This window comes from Chiloscyllium punctatum, chromosome 22 (assembly GCF_047496795.1).
Source record: "Chiloscyllium punctatum isolate Juve2018m chromosome 22, sChiPun1.3, whole genome shotgun sequence".
Taxonomy (NCBI): Eukaryota; Metazoa; Chordata; class Chondrichthyes; order Orectolobiformes; family Hemiscylliidae; genus Chiloscyllium; species Chiloscyllium punctatum.
Genome location: NC_092760.1, coordinates 42,274,719 through 42,296,420, shown reverse-complemented (window position 1 = coordinate 42,296,420; position 21,702 = coordinate 42,274,719). Strand labels below are relative to the sequence as shown.

Genomic DNA, 21,702 nt, shown 5'->3' with positions numbered 1-21,702 from the left:
TGCTGTCAAATGTTACTGACTACACACTGTAATCAACAAGCAATGTCTTCCTTGATGTTGATTACAGTGATTACTAGTTTTTGATACATGCGTGGTTAATTATTGTTTGTCCAACTGACTTTTAGTTAGGGTATTTTCTGTGATGTCGCATACTTCTCAGTACAAAGCAACATATCCTCTAACTTGACATGAGCAGCACCAAAGGGGCTCTGCTAAGTTTGAGAAAGAAGCTCTCGCACTTTTGAAAAAAAAACGGGAGAGTTGAAAATGTTTTCAGAGGAAGTAGTAAATAATGTTATAAAAATTAGCCCTGGAGATAAATACCTGAAATGATAACTTATATTTTTGTGGTGTTTGGATTGAGGTGGATTTTTAGTTCAAAGAATTTTGCTTTCATGAGGATACTTCAGATCTTAACATTTTGTTTTTCAATTGAGCTTTTTCCCTTTCTTTCTCTTAAAAGCCTAATTCCTTCAGGTCAATACTTCCATTGATGATGGTTGCCTGACAACACCTCACCTTGCTGATTATTCCTCATATATGAAGCTAAGCTAGTTGGTTAGATATTAACAGAAGGGGACATCAAAGCTTTACCTGATCATTTCTACCCAATTTCATTGATTGTCCATGCCTCAAGAAGTGTCACTTAGTACTGAACAAGATTGGGAAACCTGACTCATTTAGCCTCTTCCTATCCCAGCAATGTTGTAATCCATTTTTGGCATCAGTCAGACTGAGACTTGCATAGGTTGGGGATAGGAGTCAGGTCTGCCAGGTCTATAAAGATTGATTTGCCTTTTTTAAGTGCTAGTTTTACTGAAATGATTCACTTAATGTAAAATAAAACTTGCTGATCTTTTTTCAAACCCAGGAGAGAGCTATATTTTTGAAAAGTCTATAAAAGATACATTATCTGGTTTTAATGCTTCCGAAATCTTACAGTATGGTCCTTACAATATGAATAATTTCAACAAGTTGAATTAATGAAGTACCTTTATTGTAGGAAGGTTTACAAGGCACTTCACAGAAAGATAATCGAACAAAACTTGATATGATTCCAAAGACTTGAAGATCTCAGTGAGGATGGTTAAAAGCTTGGTCTGAAATAAAGTGGTAATAAGGAGGACATAGAGAAATGGAGAGACAGTGAAGATAATGGAAGGAACAATAGAATGCCGGGCAACCCCAATCTACCAATTACTGTCCCACCACCTTCCTCACAATCATCAGTCGAATGAATGTGGAAGGGGTAATAAACAGTGCCGACTAGCATTGCTTGCTCAGCAACTGTCTGCTCACTGACACTCAGTTTGAGTTCTGCCAGTGTCACTTAGCTCCTGACGTCATTACAACCCCTTGGTCCAAGCTTGGACAAAAGATCTGCATTCGTGAGGTGAAAGTGTCTGCCGTTGACACAAAAGGCAACATTTGTCTGACTGTGACATCAAGGATTCAAGTTGATAAGAATCAGAAGGAAAACTTTCCAGTGGTGGACACAGCCCAGCATTAAGGAAGTTTGTTATGGTTATTGGGGGCCAATTAGCTCAGTGCCAGGCCATTGTTGCAAAGGCATAGCAGTGCATTCGTGAGGCCAACCAACCGTCTGTTTCATCAGTGACCTTCCCTCCCTTATTTAGTCAGAAAGTGGGGATGATTTCTGATGGTCACTGATAATTGCACAATTTCCAGCACCATTCATGACTCCTCAGGTTCTGAGGCAGACCATGTCCACATGTAGCAAGGCTTGGACAACATTCAGGCTTAGGCTGATGGGAAAAATGGAATTTACACCAATCATAGGCCAGGCAATGACCATCTCTAATTTGAGAGAATCTAGAATATCCTTGTAACATACAATAATACGACTGTCTCTGAATTCCCCCTTTATTAACATGCTGGTATTACCACCAACAAGAAACTGAGTAGGACCAGCATATAAACTTTTGGTTACAAGAGAAGGCTGGGAAATTTGTGGTAAGAATTTTGTCACCTATCTCTCCAATGCACCATCTATAAGACAGGTGAGGAATGTGATGGAATATTCTAGACTTGCAGGTCTAAACAAAGCTAGAAGTTGATACCATCCAGGACAAAGCAGCATCCTTGAATAGCGTCTGATTTGCCACTTTAATCATTCAGTCATTCCACCATGGATGCACAATGGCAGCATGTTCATGATGCACTGTAGCAACTCATGAAGGCACTGCTGATAGTTGCCAAAATTAAGGACAGTGGCAGCAGATCAGAACACCACCATCTTCCAGATCTCCTTCAAGCCACAGTCCATCCTGACTTGGAACAATATTTCCTCGCTGTCGCTATGTCAAAATTTAAAAGCACCATGAGTTATACCTGCACAAGTACACTGTAGCAGTTCACCAATATAGCTCACTACCTTCCTCTCCAGGACAGTTAGAGCTGGCCAACAATTGTTGGCCTTGCCATTGACAACCATATTCCGTGAAAGAATAATGAAAAGTTTGGGGCCTACAGAATGGCATTAAAGTGAGAAGTAAATAATCTCTTAAGTGATCAGAGTTGGAATATCATGAAATTCAAACGATTTTTTAGGTCTAACTCAGGCCTAGCATTGAAAGTTACTCTCAGTAGCCCACAATATGAAATATGGATCATTTCAATTGTTTATAAATTGGAAAAATATCAAAGCACAATCTGCACAGTTGGAAAAATGGGAAAATATCAAGAAATAGAAGTGAAGGTTGTAAGTTAAATATGTATTTGTTGTTAAAGTGATATTTTGCCACGGCAAGGGGAAGAATTAAGTGTTGTATCATTACATAAGAAGTGTTGCAGGCTAGTGATGACATTCTGATCCATTCTCTGTGAAGATTTGCTAATCTTTTGTAGATATTTGATAAATATCAGTCCTGTAAAGAGTAACTAAATACAATTTAACTGTGAATCAGTTAAATTTTGAATTGTGAAACATTTGTGCCGCTGTCTATTATTTACACTGTTAAATATATTTGGAGATTTCCCTGTAGTGATTTGAATGGGTGGGGCCAGAATCCATGAGATGATACTTGATGCATGACCTTTGGAAGATGTAGTCAAATGAACTTATTTTTATTGCATTCGTTTGTGAGAATATATAGGTCTTGAAGTATAATTTCCCTTTGTTCAATTCTGACTTTTTTTTTCTGTTCTAGTCGGTGGTATCTATACTGTCATCCAAACCAAAACCAAGTTGACAGTAGATCAGCTTGGAGAGAATTATATTCTGATTGGTCCCTACTTTGAGAACAGCGTCAAAACACAAGTGGAGCTGATTGAGCCACCAAACTTGGCCATTAAACAAACTATTGATTGCATGAACTCAAGAGGCTGCAAGGTATTGTAAATTCTTCACATTCTGTTGAGTTGGGAATAACTTGGCTGTTTCACTGGTTACATAATTTGGAGATGCCGGTGTTGGACTGGGGCGTACAAAGTCAAAAATCACACAACACCAGGTTATAGTCTAACAGGTTTAGTTGGAAGCACTACCTTTTGGGGCTACCTGATGAAGGAGCAGCAGTCCAAAAGCTAGTGCTTCCAATTAAACCTGTTGGGCTATAACCTGGTGTTGTGTGATTTTTAACTTTGACTGGTTACATTGTGGAGTTTTAAACAGCATAGGACGTCCCTTTATGTGAATACTATAAACAGCATATGATCTGGCTGTACTTCAATATTGTAAAGAGTTAGAAGTAGCTAAATATGACATTCCATGACTTATCTGTATTCTTGAATGTTGAGATTTTTTAATTCTTCATTTTATTTGTACCATAGCTAAATATATTTTGAAACATACAGGTGAATTTTCCATTGAGTTGAAAGCTGTGTTTTAGAGCTTGTAAGTCTGCTAAATTTATAGATTAATCATCATCTCTGTTGTTGTATGTGAGACCTTGCCAGAAGGAAAGACTTCGAACAGGGTTGTGGATGCGAGAACCACTGTTCCAGAAAGGAAGTGAAGACAGTGAACGGAAGTGGGTTAAACTGTTAGAAAATATTCTCGAAATTATAGTGCTTGGTATCAGGGTGAGACATGCAGCAACCAGGAGACAAGCAGCAGATATTTCTGACTTGGGAAGTAATGGTTGTGGATGGCACCTTGTTATTCTAACTGTGAGATTGCCAAAAAAAAAACAAAATATAGTTGGCTGGCTCATTATTCAGAGAAAAGTGCACCCAGATCTTCAGTGGCCCAATATCGTTCACCGTGTCCCTAGCTGGAAAAGGAAATGGATGGTGAACATTTTCGAAGCCGGGTTACGATTATGATTGCGATTTGGTTTTTAGTTTGTCTTTAGGAGCTAATTACAGGGTGGCAATGGAATGTTCATAATGTCTATATTTTACAGAATCCTGTAGAACTATTATCAACATATTCACAAATTGGTGCTAAAACATTCCATCCTCCCCTTTACCACAACTAGCATTTTGAATTCCACTGAATATGTTCAATTTGATGCAGAATTTTCTTTTTAAACGAAATGTAATTCGGGGACAAAATTGAAATTGAGGGAGAAAGTTTTGTCTCAAATGATCGTTCAGTAATGAAATTAGAAAAATAATTTAAATGGAAAATATTCTGAGATATATGCAAAACCATTGTCACAAAGGCACATTGATGATGACTAGATACTTAAATAAGATGAATACAGTGTCCTTATAAGGATTTAAAGATTTAAAGTCTGGGTGGTTGAGTGTACATATCCCTGGGGTCCAGTTGGCTCTGAAACAAGGAAACTCCCTTCTGACTGTTTGCTATAATGTAAAATTAATTTGAGATATTGTCTGCTTGTACTTAGCACCAACGTCTGACACTAAATTAATAGTTTCACTCAGAGGCCACAAGATGGTTAATGTGGGAAAATGCTTAGTTTGAGGTAATTGTTTTGGCATGGAGCTGTGTAAACGAAGTCAGGAGTAACACTGGTGATGCATAAAAAACTTCCATTTATGGAAATCTTATAATTTAGGGAAAAAAACAGAGTCTCAAGCTGATGAAAACAAATGGGTTCAAAGACTAAGGAGTTATTAGGAATGGTGACCAAATGTTTACTCAAGGAGGCTGGGCAAGGAGGGTGAGGTATGGGGGTGACTGGGAGGAGGAGGGAGAGAATGCTAAAGGAGTTTGAAGGTCTGATCATCAATGGAGGAGCACATTTGCTTGATGAGGGAGTGAGGATGGGTCCCCATGAGACCATAGCAGAGTTGAGGGGGTCAAGTAAGCTAAGAGAAGCATCCCCTGGAAACGAGTTGTTACTTAACCCCTTGGGTACAGAAAATGGATTACTGGGATGAACTGTTTGTGGAAGTAAGAGAAGTAGTGTACAACTATGTCTCAAAGGAGTTTGACAGTAAAACTTATTGTTTAACAATCTATGTCTACATGCATTTAAACATGCAATTATTGACAAAGAACATTCAACATTAAAGTATTAGCATTAATCTTTGAATCAAGTAGGCCAATGTATAATATGCAACTCTCCAGTGTATAAAATATACATTTCACATAACTCCGTTCTTGAATGCCTTGAATAATGCAGTAATTTGTATAACAAATAGGGTTTGGGCAAAAACACAATCCTGTTTATTGCCATTAGTTGTTGAAAATTGTGGTGATGCGAACTTTATTCCATTGTTTGTGTCATCATACCAATGTGTAATAGCAGGAAAATATTCACAAGTCTGCCAGCCATAAGACTTTAAAGAATCTCCCAAAGTGCATCATTATTCATAAATCAAAGAACCGTGTAAATGTTCTGATGCATTAAGCACTCTCAGGTCAATCCATATTGATCTTGACACTGGATGCCTGAAATGGAAAATGCATTATTCCCCAACAATAATGTCAAACAAAGAGATGTGCATCAAAATCACAGAGAATCCTTCCAAAATGCTTTATGTATAATTCATTGTTTTGAAGTTTGAAAATGCAGCAGACATTTGGTGCCCAGTTGTATCAAAAAACCTGATGAAACTTTTTATTATTTGATGCCAACAACATTGACCAGGACACCAAAAGAACTCCATTTTCTTCATTGACATCATGTTAAGGATCCATTCAATTCACCCAAAAAGTAGTAGGGATCATTCCTTCAGTACTGCATCAGAGTATCTGTCTATGCTGTGTGCTCAGAACAGAACTTGAGCCCACAATCTTGTGATTTAGGATTGGGAATGCTACACACAGAGCCAAGCTTGGACCCTGTATTTATTTGGTTTTGTTAACAACCTTTAACCATTAATAAGGTATAAAACAAATAGATTCCTGAACATTAAAAAGTTTTAAACCTAATTATCAAAAGAACAGTTCAATTGTTAAAATAATGTTTCTTTAGATTGTGTTCTATTGTGAAAATCTCTCCTGCATGATCAATGTTTTCTATTTTGCTAACATGTTCACAGCTGTGACATTTCCCTTTGCCTATTAATAACCTTATTCTAGCAAGTGTCATCTGAAGAGAACTATATTTGTATATGGACATCAGAAATGTCAAGGACAAGATGAGGCCATTCAGCCCATTGAAGTTCACCTCTGTAACCCCCTTACTTTCCCATTATATACCCAGACAGCAGACTAAATTCCCTAATGTATTGCCCTCTACCACTTATTTTAAATATTTCACCATGTATTAAGTGAAGAAAATTTTAATCTATTTCAAAGTTATCTTTTAACTTTTTACATTTTTCATGCCACCCTAGTTACGTAATACTCTGGACTTATCTATACCATTTTATATTTTACATATGTCATCAACAAGTACATGCTTAACCATCATCTAAAGATTCTCATTTCTTTGTCACTTGTAAATGTTTGTGTTCCTCTTTATTTACATCAGTTCTGATGCACGCTTGTTATTATGTTACTATGAGATACATCTCATGTAAAATTTCCTGTATATTCCAGCCAGTAAAAGGGATAATGTTAAATGATCCTTGTATAAAATATTGTCAGATACAGTAGGTGTTCAATGAACAGTCCTTTCTTTGTATTGACGTTATTGAGCACCATCAGAGAACCTGCTAGAGGGAGGTGAGCAGAAAATTGAGACCAAAAGAAAGAAAAGCGTTGGTGAGCTACAATAGATGGGAAATAGCATCAGTGGGTTGATTCCTATGGGTGTAGCCTCTAAGTTCAGATACAGCACCAACTCCTAGAATGATTCATCAGAAGTGCCAGTGGACAATTTTATCTCAGCCTCCTCCAGTGGTCCCCATTATCAGTCTTCTGCCAATTCAACACAATCCATGTACGATCAAGAAATATTTGGAGGTATTGGATACTGAAAAGGTTATGGGCCCCGACACCATCCGAGCAATAGTACTGAAGACTTGAACTCCAGAATGTGCCAATCCCCTAGCCAAGCTGTCCCAGTACAGTTACAATACTGGCATCTACAATGTAGGAAATTGCCCAGATATGTCCTGTTCACAAAAGGCAGGACAAATTCAACCCAGTCAATTACAGCCCCATCAGTCTACTCTCGATCATCAGTAAAGTGATGGAAGGTGCCAGCAACAGTGCTATCAAGCGGCACCTGCTCAGTGGCGCCCAGTTTGGGTTTCGCCAGGACCACTCAGCTCCTGACCTCATTGCAGCCTTGGTCCAAACATGGACTAAAGCGCTGAATTGCAGAGGTAGGGTGAGAGTGACAGTCCTTGGCCTTAAGGCCACTTTTGAGTGTGGTTTCATGGAGCCCTAACAAAACAGGAATCAGTGGGTATTGGAGAAAAACTCTCTGCTGGTTGGTGTCAAACCTGGCACAGAAGAAGATGGTTGTGATTGTTGGAGGTCAGTTATCTCAGCTCCAGGACATGTCTGCAGAGGTTCCTCAGGATAGTGTCTTAGGCCCAACCATCAGCTGTTTCACTTATTACCCTCCCTCCAATCATAAGGTTAGAAGTGGGGGTCTTTGCTGATGATTGTGTACAATATTCAGCACCATTTGTGACTTTTCAGATACTGAAGCAGTCCATGTCCAAATGCAACAAGATCTTGACGTTATCCAGGCCTGGACTGACAAGTGGTAAATAACATTCAGCACACACAAATTCCAGGCATAGACCATCTCCAATAAAAGACAATCTAATCACTGTCCTTTGACATTCAATGGTGTTACCATTATTGACTTTCCCACAATCAACATCCTGGGGGTTACCACTACCTAGAAACTTAAATGGACTTGCCACATTAACACAGTGGTTACAAGAGCAGCTCGGAGGCTAGAAATATTGGGGCACCGTAACTCACTTCCTGACACTTCAAAGACTGTCCACAATATACAAGGTACAAGTCAGGAGTGAGATGAAATATACCCCACTTGTCTTGATGGGTGCAACTCCAGCAGCCCTTAAGAAGGTTGACACCATCAAGGACAAAGTAGCCTGCTTGATTGGCACCTCATGCACAAACATCCACCACTGATGCTAAATAGCAGCAGTGTGCATTATCTGCAAGATGCACTGCAGGAATTCAGCAAAAATCCTTAGAAGTGTTTGTGGGTTTGGAAGGTACTATCTAGAAGGATAAGGGCAGCAGATACATGGGAATACTACCCCTGCATGTTCCATTCCAAATCACAATTAAATCTGCTATTAAGTGTCAAGGGAGATGGTTAGATTCTCTTCTGTTTGCATTGGTAATTATCTGGCACTTGTGTAGATAAATTTTACTTGCTGCCTGCTAGCGCAGATCTAAAGATCTTGCAGATAGAAATGGGCTGCTTCATTCCCTGAGGAATTATGAATGGAACTGAACACACTGATGAGAAGAAATTAGATCAACGGTAATTTTTTTCAATCCATTGAGTTTTCCACCATTCAGTAAGATCATGGTTGATCTGATTTTGGGTTCACACTATTTTTTTGTCTGACTCTTTCATAACCTTTGACACCTTTTTGTAGATCAAAATCTATCAATCAATTAACATCCTCACTTCCAGCCTAATTTTAGCAGGCATCCAACAGCAGATAGAAGTAGGTGGGGAAGAGTATCCCAATTCTTTTGGGCACTTTTCTACAGGGAAAGATGACTTTGGCAATCTGAGAGAGATGAAGACCATAGTCGTGGGCAAACGATAAACAATGGAAGGGCAGAAAGCCTGAACTTGAGTAAGAGGCCTCATGGTGGCGAAAAAGCCAGGAAGAAGAATTGGAACAGGTACTGAAGACCAATAGACATGAATATCGAGGACTCTAGCCAATGACAGTGACTAGGAATCTGCGAAATAGCAATAAAGTGCACACACAGTTGCAGGATGCCTACGTGGACTGCCTGAGCGAAGCCCCTTGATTTCGAATAACAACAAAGAGGAAGAAGGTCCCTTTTGTGTCTAAAAGGCAAGTAATTGATGTTACGTGGCCCAGGGAGGTTAGCAGTAGGAGTTTCTTGTACTTGACTCGTTACCCAAGATCCGGGTAACCAAGATCCGGAGTTAAGGTCTATGACAATATTCTGATGGTCAGCAACTTTGAGTGAATATTCATGGTTGCTGCCTCTACATCACAGTTTGCCATTAATGTTTATAAAAAAATTGTTGCCAGTTAAGTAAAGAACCCCTCTTTTATAATACTGGTGCAGAGTATGTGTTTAAATTAGCTGTTATATAATGATATGATTAAGCAGCCAATGATTGTTGAGCCTTTGACACTACCCTGATGAGTTTCTACTGTGTCCTGGGGCTGAGATGATTGCCTTGTGCCAACCACAGTTATCTGACTTTGTGGGGGAATAATTCCAGACAGGGGACAGTTTTCTCTGTTTCGGTTGACTTCAATTTTGCCAGCCTCCATGATGCCTTGATTCCAGGGCAGTACTTTCATCTACCTCTGGAATTCAGCTCATTTGTCCATATTTGGATCATGGATGTGATGAGGTTCAAAGGCAAGAGGTCTTGGATGAAGCCAAATTGTCATGCTGAAGACTTCTCCTCTGTGTAGTTTATTTAGCGAATGAGTGCCACATGATCGTACATGCCACATGTACCATCTGTAACTTTGTTGGTTATTGATATAGGTTGATGTGTCAACATTGGCTGGAATGGCTTTGATCTGCTTTTTGTGAGCAGCAACTACTTAGATGATTTTTTGCACTGGCAGGTAGATTGCAATGAGCTAGAACAACTTGACATGATGCACGTTTTCAGCACTACAACTCAGGCAGTGTCAGTGCTGTTTGATATAGTATTGCCATTTTTCACTGCTGCTGCTGTTCATTGTTAGCCACTTGTTCTGTTCCATTTGGCGGTCTGCATTGCCTGTTATTCACCAAGTTTTATACATTGCAGTGACCTACTACAGGTACTTTGAAATTCTTGATCCTTTTTTATGTAAATGGAAAAAGTGCAATAAGTGTTTCGAAGAATACACACTTGCAAAACACAGAATAATATGGTTATATGTGTTTTAAATCAGTGAACAGTCTAAGCCATTTCTTTTCAGCAACTTACCCTAACCACTCTATCAGAGCCCTTCATTACATTAACACTCTCAATTACATTTTAATCATTCATCCTTCCTTTGGAAGTAGTCCCAGCATCACAGTGTCTCTTCCCAAAATTATAGTTTATATTCTGGATATATGCTTTCCGCAGCTTTCATTTCCTTTCTATAATGGTGCACCAAAAACTGCAAACAGTATTTAACTGTGGCCTAACCAATATTTTGTACAAATTCATTGTTGTTCCTTTGGTTTAATTCACTAAAAAAAGCTGTAATGTTGTTGGTGTTTTGTTAAGCAGCCCACTTTTCCAGTTACTGAATTATACATTTTAAAGTTCTTAGAACTCTGTCTTCACCCACACCCTTCAATATTATTCCATTGAATCTACCCTCCCATTTCTTGTTTTTCTTCCTAAAATATATTAGTCATATCTCTCCACATTAGTGTTGTTATTGATGCATTCACACTCATCATACTAATCCACATTTTGATGAGGTTTTTCACACTCCCTTTGTTGTTTGGGTTAGGCTATGGCCATTGGCGTTTCGCTGAATGGTTTTTACTTTGCCCGAGTGTCAGTGGAATATTCCTCTTTAGAATTAAATGCTTGAGTCTCCTGTTTTTACCTTCGTCATTATCAAGAAGGCTGCTGCAGTTGGAGTCAGTGGCAGAAAGTGAATTGTAAACCCATTGCATCAGAATGAAATGACTCCTGGCCCTGTATAATATGGATAATTCAATGTAATCTCTCCAATTGGCAATGAAAAGAAATACCTAATTGTGTCGTCCACAATATTTGCTTGACCCCATTGAATTATTTCTAGTCTTTCAAGAACTTGAGAATATTTTTCCATTTGTAGTTATGTAGCCTTGTCAAATAAGTATCCATTTGTATTTGCTACTATTGTCCATGATCAGTTTGAATTTCATCAGAACAGCTGAAAAGTCACCAGCCTTGAAATCTTAACTCTGCTTACTTCTCACAGATGCTGTCACACCCAAGTTTCACCAGCAATTTCTGTTTTTGTTTCAGATCTCCAGCCTCCATAGTTCTTTGTTTTACTTTAGTATTCAAATGACTGATTCACTTTCTGTTATTTTTCCTGTGCTCTTTGTATTAACAGCTACAGTGATGATCTGCTACTTTTGTACATGATGTGTTCACTAGTCATTTGTGATCTAAGCAAAGGTTCAAAATATCTAGGATCTAAGATGAGGATGTTTCAGTTGTATATTTTCTCACGCGGTGCCACTGTTTAAGAAGGACAAGCCAGGGAACTATTGACCAGTGAGCCTGATGTTGGTGGTGGGCAAGTTGTTGGAGGGAATCCTGATAGACAGGATGCATATGTATTTGGAAAGGCAAGGACTGATTAGGGATAGTCAGCATGGCTTTGTGTGTGGGAAATCATGTCTGGCAAACTTGATTGAGTTTTTTTGAAGTAACAAAGAGGATTGATGAGGGTAGAGAGGTAGATGTGATCCATATAGACTTCAGTATGGCATTTGACAAGGTTTCCCCATGGGAGACTAGTTAGCAAGGTTAGATCTCATGGAATACAGGGAGAACTAGCCATTTGGATACAGAACTGGCTCAAAGATAGAAGCCAGACGGTGGTGGTGGTGGGTTATTTTTCAGACTGGAGGCCTGTGACCAGTGGAGTGCCACAAGGATCAGTGCTAGGTCCTCTACTTTTCATCATGTTGCGGCTGTACAAGACATTGGTTCTGCCACTGTTGGAATATTGCATGTAATTCTGGTCTCCTCCTTATCAGAAGGATGTTGTGAAACTTCAAAGGGTTCAGAAAAGATTTACAAGGCTGTTGCTGGGGTTGGAGGATTTGAGCTATAGGGGAAGGCTGAATAGGCTGGGATTGTTTTCCCTGGAGCGTCAGAGGCTGAGGGGTGACATTATAGAGGTTTACAAAATTATGAGGGACATGTATCGGGTAAATAGGCAAAGTCTTTTCCCTGGGGTTGGGGAATCCAGAACTAGAGGGCATAGGTTTAGGGTGAGAGGGGAAAGATATAAAAGAGACCTAAGGGGCAACTTTTTCACGCAGACGGTGGTACGTGTATGGAATGAGTTGCCAGAGGAAGTGGTGAAGGCTGGTACAATTGCAACATTTAAGAGGCATTTGGATGCGTATATGAATAAGAAAGGTTTGGAAGGATATGGGCCGGGTGCTGGCAGATAGGACTAGATAGGGTTGGGATATCTGGTTGGCATGGACGCTTGGACCAAAGGGTCTGTATCTGTGCTGTACATCTCTATGACTCTGTAAAGAGAAATAATTCAGTGGGGTCGAGCAAGTATTGCGGACAGCACAATTAGGTATTTCTTTTCATTGGAGAGGTTACATTGAATTACTCATATCATAAAGGGCCAAGAATTATTTCATTCTGATGCAATGGGTTTATAATTCACATCCTGCCACTGACTCCAACTGCAGCAGCCCTCTTGATAACGATGAAGGTAAAAACAGAAGACTCAAGCATTTAGTTCTAAATAGGAATATTCCACTGACATTCTGGACACCTTCTTCACTTCCCGAATCTCCACCCTCGAACCCCACCCTTCCAATCGCAATAAAAACAAAATCCCCATGGTCCTCACCATCCACCCCATCAACCTCCAGATACAATGCATCATTCTCCGCCATTTCCACCACTTACAATCAGACCTTACCAGCAGAGATATATTTCCCTCCCAATTCCTGTCTGCTTTCTGCAGAGACCATTCCCTCCGCGATTCCATCATTAGATCCGCTAACTCACCCTCCACTCCTGGCACTTATCACTGCAGAAGTGTAAGCTCTGTGCCCACACCTTCCTTCCCTCCTTCCCTCTTCCCCACCACCACCAACCTCTATCTAAGGCCCCAAAGGATCCTTCCAAATCAGGCAGAAATTTGCCTGCACCCCAAACACCTCATCTACTGTGTCTGTTGCCCTCGATGTAGTTTCCTGTACATTGGGGATACATGATGCCAACTTGCAGAATGTTTCAGAAACCATCTCTAGGACACACACACACAATCAACCCCACTACCCTGTGGCTGAACACTTCACCTCCCAATCCCACTATGCCAAGGACATGCAAGTCCTGGGCCTCCTCCACCACCAAATCCTAGCCATTTGACTCCTTGAGGAAGAACACCTCATCTTCTGCCTTAGGACTTTCCAACTCCACAGGATCAATGTTGACTTCACCAGTTTCCCCTTTTTCCTTCCCCCGCCTTTTCCCAGATCCAACCCTCCAACTTGGCACTGCCCTCATGAACTGTCCTACCTGTCTATCTTCCTTTCCATCTATCCACTCCACCCTCCACTCTGCCCTATCACCATCTCCCCCACCTTCATCTACATGTAGCATTCCCAGAGACCTTCCGTCCAGCCCCATCCCCCTCCTATTTATTTCTCAGGCTCCTTGGCCCTTTCCCACATTCCTGATGAAGGACTTATGCTTGAAACATCAACACTCCTGCTCCTTGGATACTGCTTGACCAGCTGTGCTTTTCCAGCAGCACACTTTTTGACTCTGATCTCCAGCATCTGCAGTCCTAGCTTTCTCCTATATTCTACATGCAATGATAGGTTACATTCTGTGACTAAAGCTATGTGCTGTCCACAAACTCAGATAATAATCACAAAGAAGGGTCCCATTATGTTGTATTAAGTATTTATTTATCTTCATGGAACTGAAGGTTCGAATCGGGCTGTGGGGTCGTTCTTGCATTGGGGCTGGTCTGCTTCTTTTTGTGGGATGGTTTATGGATCTTTACAAAATAACAAAGATCTTCATATCAACCTGCCTTGATCTGCTACTACCAGTTAATACCCCCTTTAAAAAGAGTGTTATGTTCCTCAGTTTTCGTTTCTGCTTTGCTGGGGCTAATTATCCTTCAGTTGTGATCAGTTATCTGTACCAGTTGAGCATGTTTGCTCATGTTATTGCTACACTTGGTTTGTGTGAGCAGCTGATTCAGAATGAGGGTAATCTGCAGTTGGCACTGACCTCCATCTGAATTGTATCTTCAAATACAGCAAGGACAATTGCACAGTTCAGAGGGAACTAAGAGAGGAGTTTTACAAAGGTGAAGTCAATTCAGCAACACTACTATTTCTAATTGAATTCCGACAGCTACCTGACATCTTACTTTTTTTTTGGCTCAACTCCACTTTTATCTTTTAGACTTCCTCACTATGTAGCCTTGCACCATGACACTGGCAGAGTGTTGCAATACTGTGCTTAATGTTCACATTAACCTCTTGCTGCAACCTTGGTATCTCTTTTTTAAATCTATTTGAGGAATCTTATTCTGCAGCAAAAATTTTCCATTTTCATTTAACCGTTTAATTCCCTTATTCAGTTTAGTTGTTGTATTTATTAATTTTAGGACCAGGACACTGAATTGAATCCCCTCTGTCTGGCATTAATAGGCAGGCATGTGTTTAAAGTAGGGCAGTGCTTATAGCATTTATTATAGTATAGCTTATAGCATATGGCCATCTATGTCTCTGCTACTCTGGTAGGAGTCTTAACATGGGAAATCCTGGTTCCTGCAGGCCCAGAGCAATTTGAAGTACTGATTTGTGGATTGTATACTGTGAACAATAAGGGTATTGGTACTTGATGTTCAGTAACCTAATCAATGGCCACATAGGGACCACAGTACGCTGCTCAAAAAAGAACTTCCAAAAATAGTTTTGTAAATTCTATTGGCTCTGTAACCACCACCAGGAGTAGCATTCTACATCCTAACAACTTGTTACATGACAGCAAGTTACACATGTTACATCTGCTTCTTTTGACCCTCTCCTTTAAACCTACAGCCCTTGATTACTGATTATTCAGCTACTGAAAATATTTTCTTCGTCCTATCTGCAACCATTATGTTTTTAAGCACCGTTTATCAAATTTCTTCTTGACTTTCTTTACTCTTTCAGTAAATTCGCTGCACCCTGTTGCAAGTTTTCACATCCTAAAATGCAGTGCCCAGAATTGGACTCTCCACCAACAGGGTCTGAACGAGTGTTTTGTACAGTGTTGCATAATTTTCTGACATTTTGAATCCTGTTACTCTTCTAAGCTTCGATCCTATATGCTTTATTATTTGTCGGTCTGTCTTTCTGCTTTTGAGGCACCCCAGGTTTTTCCCTTTACTATTTAGCTTTCTTCCTGCCACATTTTATCATATCATATTTTTCTGCATTAAATTTTACCTGTTATGTGTCTGTATATGCTGTGAGTCTTCTTGAAGCTTTCTACTGTACTGCTTACTGTACTTTAACACTTCTCATTATTATGGTTGAAATAACCTCCTTTCAATGTCAGTTGAGCATACTCCTTGCTGTGCTTGTTGAGTTGTATGAACTTGATCCACAATTACATAGAACATAGAAAAATACAGCGCAGTACAGGCCCTTCGGCCCTCGATGTTGCACCGACCGAAGCCAACCTAACTTACACTAGCCCAATAACCTCCATATGCTTGTCCAATGCCCGCTTAAATGACCATAAAGAGGGAGAGTCCACCACTGATACTGGCAGGGCACTCCATGAACTCTCAACCCGCTGAGTAAAAAAATCTACCCCTAACATCTGTCCTATACCTACCACCCCTTAATTTAAAGCTGTGTCCCCTAGTAACAGCTGACTTCATTAGCGGAAAAAGGTTCTCACTGTCAACCCTATCTAAACCCCTAATCATCTTGTACACCCCTATCAAATCTCCCCTAAACCTTCTTTTCTCCAATGAGAAAAGCCCCAAGTGCCTCAGCCTTTCCTCATACAAACTTCCTACCATGCCAGGCAACATTCTGGTAAACCTCCTCTGCACACGTTCCAATGCCTCCACATCCTTCCTATAATATGGCGACCAAAACTGCACACAATACTCCAGATGAGGCCGCACCAGAGTCTTATACAACTGCAACATGACCTCAGGACTCCGGAATTCAATTCCTCTACCAATAAAGCCCAGTACACCATATGCCTTCTTCACAGCACTATTTACCTGGGTGGCAACTTTCAAAGATCTGTGTACATGGACACCAAGATCCCTGTGCTCATCCACACTACCAAATAGTCTACCATTAGCCCAGTAATCCATCTTCTTGTTGCTCCTACCAAAGTGAATGACTTCACACTTAGCTACATTGAATTCCATTTGCCACCTTACTGCCCAGCTCTGCAACGTATCTATATCCCGCTGTAACCTGCCACATCCTTCTTCGCTGTCCACCACTCCACCGACTTTCGTGTCATCTGCAAACTTGCTCACCCAGCCTTCAAGCCCCTCCTCCAGGTCATTTATAAAATGTTATGCTGTTACATAGGTGAAGGTGTTCATTTACTGGTATGTTAATAATTACACTAGTGATCAGAGTCCTTTAGTGATAGCCATTATATTTAACAGCTTGATGCAGTTTAAATGAAGTTTTCATCTTTCTTCCTTGCAATATCTTTTAGAGACAATGCATAATTTGTAGACCATCATTGACCATACAACCCAGAGGTTTTTGACACAAAATCTGTTCTGTTTTACAGGTCTATTTTGGCAGATGGCTGATTGATGGAAGTCCTTATGTCGTGCTGTTAGACATTGGTGCTTCTAATTGGAGTCTCGACCAATGGAAGACAGAGTTGTGGGACTCTTGCAATATTGGAATTCCCTGGTTTGACAAGGAAGCTAATGATGCAGTGCTCTTTGGGTTTCTCACCACATGGTTCTTGGGAGAAGTAAGTATTCAGATATCTTTTCAGTTCAATTTGAGAACATAATGGCCTGAAATGTCCTAGGAACTTGCTGCAGAAGGAATTTCCCAGGATGTTACAAGGGGTTGGGACTCCAGATATATGTAGAAGCTGGGATTCTTCTTCGAGCAGAGGTTATTAAGGGGAGATTTATCAGAGGTGTTCCAAGCATATAGGTACGGAAGGAGAAAATGCTTCCAGTTGCATAAGGGTCAGTAACCAGAGGACATGAATTGTAATCGACAAAAGGAACAAGAGGTGAAATGAGATAGAAAGTTCTGAAGCATTGACTTACAATGATCTGGAATGCACTACCTAATGGATGGTGGAAACAGATGTAATAATACATTTCAAAAGAGAATTGAATGAATGCTTGAGAATGGAATGCAGGATTCTGGGGAAAGGGCAGAAATGTGGAACAAATGGATAGACCTTTCCAAGGGTGGCCTCCTTCTGTGCTGTCTGGTTCTGTAATACTTTGTTTAAGTCTTTTATACAGTCTGCTCAGGTAGTAGTTTCATGGTAATTTATTTTACAATTTCATCCATCTTTGGATGAAACATTTTCACGCAACTTCCTTTTACCCTTTGAGCATCAGTGAACAGTTGAAATACCAGAGGAGCGGATAACTTAAATCAAGAGTTTGTAAATTCCGTTACTTCATACGTTATTCCTGGCCACATCATCTGATTAAAGTAACAACCAGAAAGAGAAGCTGCTCAGCATGGACAGCTTCAAAGGATGAGTGTCAAGCATGAATACCACGTGCATTTAACAGACTGCTGTACAGAACCCTTGGCAGTATGTGATTGGCAATGCACAATACGACTAGATTTATTTACACATTAACCATACTGTCACAGAGTTGGGATGAAGTACTTGCATTTTATTTACAACAGTCTCTTTTTCCTTGATCCCTGCTAAATAACATTAAAACTTCTGCTAAATAACATTAAAATTCAGACACATCTGCAATTATTGCAATACACTCCAAAGATAAAGAATGGTCATACTCAACGGGCATACGACCCATCACACCTCCTCATACTAGTACGTCCATTTGTCTCATTTATACTGTACGAATGCTATAATTCATAAGACAATAAACTTTGTAAGGAGCAATCACAAATGGGCACCAGATTTTTTTTTAAACCTTCTTCTTCATTGCTCCTCAAGATTCTCTGCAAACTTCCCAATCCACCTCTTTGAAAACATTGGATGCTGGGTTTGGCTCACTGTACTCACCTTCTGTCAACTGCACCAAATAATATTAACCAAGACACTACTAACAGAGTTGCAAAACAAAGATACTAAGAGAATCAGCATGTTGCTTCTCACAAACATCAACCACCAAGTCAATTTGTGAACAATCATGAACTCGTGGTGCAGAAATTCCAATGACTAGGTAGTCTTTGGAACAGAGCAGATTACAGTTGTGCATTGGGACTGCGCTGAAATCTTGATGCAGTTGCAGCTGGCTCTGCAAGAATGTCCACATCTTTGGGGCAATAACCTGACGTCTGGCACACTGAAAGAATTAGAGAGTTTCAACATACAAGCTAAATAATTACCCAGGAAAATTCAAATGTTTAACAATAGCTGTAACTCTAGGGTAAACTTGAACCCATCATTCACCACTCAGCCATGGCACCTGGATTTGATGCCCTGTCCACCTGATTAAACTGCCTAGAAGACCGTAAGATAAAGGAGCAGAATTGGGCCATTCGGCCCATCAAACTCCTCCACCATTTGATCTTGGGTGATATGTTTCTCAACCTCATTCTCCTGCCCTTCCTCTATAACTCTTGATCTCCTTACTAATCATAAACCTATCTCTGTCACAATGACATTGAATGACTTGGCCTCATCTGAAGCAACGAGTTCCTAGATTCATCAAGTTCTGGTTGAAGAAATTCCTCCTTCTCCTCAGTTCTAAAGGCTCATCCTTTCACACTGATGCTGTGTTCTCAGGTCCCAGTCTCTCCTACCAATGCTAATGTCTTCTCCATGTCCACTGTATCCAGGCCTCCCAGTATCCTGTAAGTTTCAATGAGATCCCCCTTTATCCTTCTAAGCTCTATCAAGTACAGACCCAGAGTCCTCAATCACTCTTTATATGCAATGTCCATCACCCCCAGGATTCCTCCTGAGGAATCTCCTCTGGACCCCCTCCAATGCCAGCACATCCTTCCTCAGATATGGAGCCCAAAACTGTTCAGAATATTGGAAATGTGTTCTATCCAGAGCCTTATACGGCCTCAGGAGTACATTCGGGCTCTTGTATTCCATCGCTCTTGAAATGAATGCTGCCAACTGAACCTGCAAGCTACCCGAAGAAAATCCTGAGCTAGGACTTCTAAGTCCCTTTATGCTTCAGATTTCCAAAGCCTTTCCTGATTTATAAAATAGACAATGCCTCTATTCTTCCTTCCAAAGTGTATAACCTCCTACTTTACCCACATTGTATTCCATTTGCCACTTCTTTGCCCACTCACACAGCCTGTCCAAGTCCTTCTGGAGCCTCCCTGCTTCCTCAACACTATCTGTCCCTCCATCTACCTTTGTGTCATCTTCAAACTTAGCAAAGATGTTGTCAGTTTCTTCATTTAGTTGTTAATTTATAACGTGACTATCTTGTGGTCCCGCACTGACCCCTGCGGAACTCTAGTAGTCACCAGCTGTCATCCTGAAAAAGACCCCTTCATCCTGACTCTCTGCCTTCTGCCAGACAGCCAGTCCTCTATCCATGCCAGTACCTTGCCTCCAAACAACATGGGCTCTTATTTTGTTCAGCAAAATGAAAGTTTCTTTTCTCGTTTGATCAGTGGTGGAAATAGCATTTTATGGTAATAGGGCATAGCAGCATGTTAACAATGTATCAAATAATTAAAATACTCTGAGTAGTTCAGCCTTGTGCATTTGGGATTCACTAACTGGGAAACCTTTGTCTCTCATCATGCCCTGAAATGTACAAAGGCGAAATATCGATGGCAGTGCTGACTTTGACAGTACTTGAAAACCACCAGCTCCATTAGGAAACAGAACATCTCATAGAACTACAGAACAAATAGATGGTGGACAAGGAGTGGGGGTGGGGGTGGGGGTTTGGGGGGTGGGGGGGTGGGGAGGGGGGTGATGATGATGATTAAAGTTCCAGGGATAAAATCTGACATCAGTGTCTACTTAAACATCTGTTTTTATTTAAGACAATTTTTTGGGTGTCTGCATAATTCCTGCTGAGGTGGTGTACTAACAGTTATAATATTTGGATTGGCTTCTTTTAAAGTGATGTTTGCCCTAATTTGAAGTTAATGCCTCCTGCATGAACATATGTTTTGTGAAGGTAACTCTAAAAGGGAGATAACTGTTAAGGGGTTAGTTAAAGGGGAAGGGTCTGTAGATTGATGTAGAAATGTAGCTCAGTGGTCAGAGCCGTTTCCTTCATTCTCTAATTCTCGAAGAAGACCTGCTCCCTGTTGCAGCTGGTAGTTACCTATTACCCATGGCTGTGGGAGTTGCCACTGCCATCAAGTTGTTTGCCTCTGGTCCTTCTGAGGCACTATCAAAAACATGTTAAAATGTTTCCAAGTTGGTTGTTCCTCACACCGTAGGCAGATGAGATTCCAGCTACAAAAGAAGGTCCATGTAGGTCTGCATTTGATCCCCTGGGAGTTTCCATGATGCTTTCACACTGCAATCGTCCTACATCCTCAATCCTTGATATCTGGAAATACTTTTGAGAATTAGATGGCAAAAGCTGTTTAGTGAACTTTTGAGCAGCCCCTGTGAGTGCTGCCCCTGACAGCTATATGACTATTGGATGTGTTATTGAGCAAGGAATATCCTGATACTGTGGTTGTATGCCTCAGGTCTGGAGGTCCCTTTCAGGACTCATCAGCAAGAGTCTTTAGCATAATTGTAGTGTGCTACATTCTGCAGAACATAGCCTAACAGTAACGACTAAGATGGAAGATAAGCTAGTAGCTCATCATCTAATGAGTTCATGAAACAAGAAAGAATTCAAAGGTAAAGGTATGGCACCCAGCATCAGACCATTTTATTGACATTGCTGTTTGAATTCCCCAATATTGAAGCTTCAGTTCATACTTGACCAAAGTAACTGTGATAGCTTCTGGCCACCCCAATAGAGTTGTCCTGTTACATCTGCTAATTGCTCCTTCACAAATTTGTTTTTATAAATTCAGTTCTTCAATTCATTAGCAATTAACTGGTAAAGCATGTTCACACCTACACCCAAAATTAAGAAACATGGGAAAATGGTACAAATGATTATACCACTGATGAACCAAAAAACTTCTCCTTATCCTGCCTTCTGACATAGTGCAACCCTTGTTACTTGAACTGAGTAAGTGACAGTCTGCTCTAAACACCACTCTGACACACGTAATATTCTTGGCCAGCAACTCTGAGTGGTAAAGATCATGAGAAGCAAATCAAAGTCTGCTCCGGTGCAGCTACACAGAGT

General features: G+C 40.5%; 1 protein-coding gene across 2 annotated transcripts in view; it reads left to right on the top strand.

The window, feature by feature from the left end:
- The window catches only part of LOC140493579 (glycogen [starch] synthase, muscle-like), an 84,214-nt gene that overhangs the window by 7,302 nt on the left and 55,210 nt on the right, over nucleotides 1-21,702 (top strand). For both annotated transcript variants that reach the window (XM_072592158.1, XM_072592157.1), the window contains exons 2-3: nucleotides 3,171-3,352; nucleotides 17,010-17,201. In XM_072592158.1, the coding sequence (XP_072448259.1) occupies nucleotides 3,171-3,352; nucleotides 17,010-17,201 (374 nt within the window). The remainder of the gene's footprint in view (nucleotides 1-3,170; nucleotides 3,353-17,009; nucleotides 17,202-21,702) is intronic.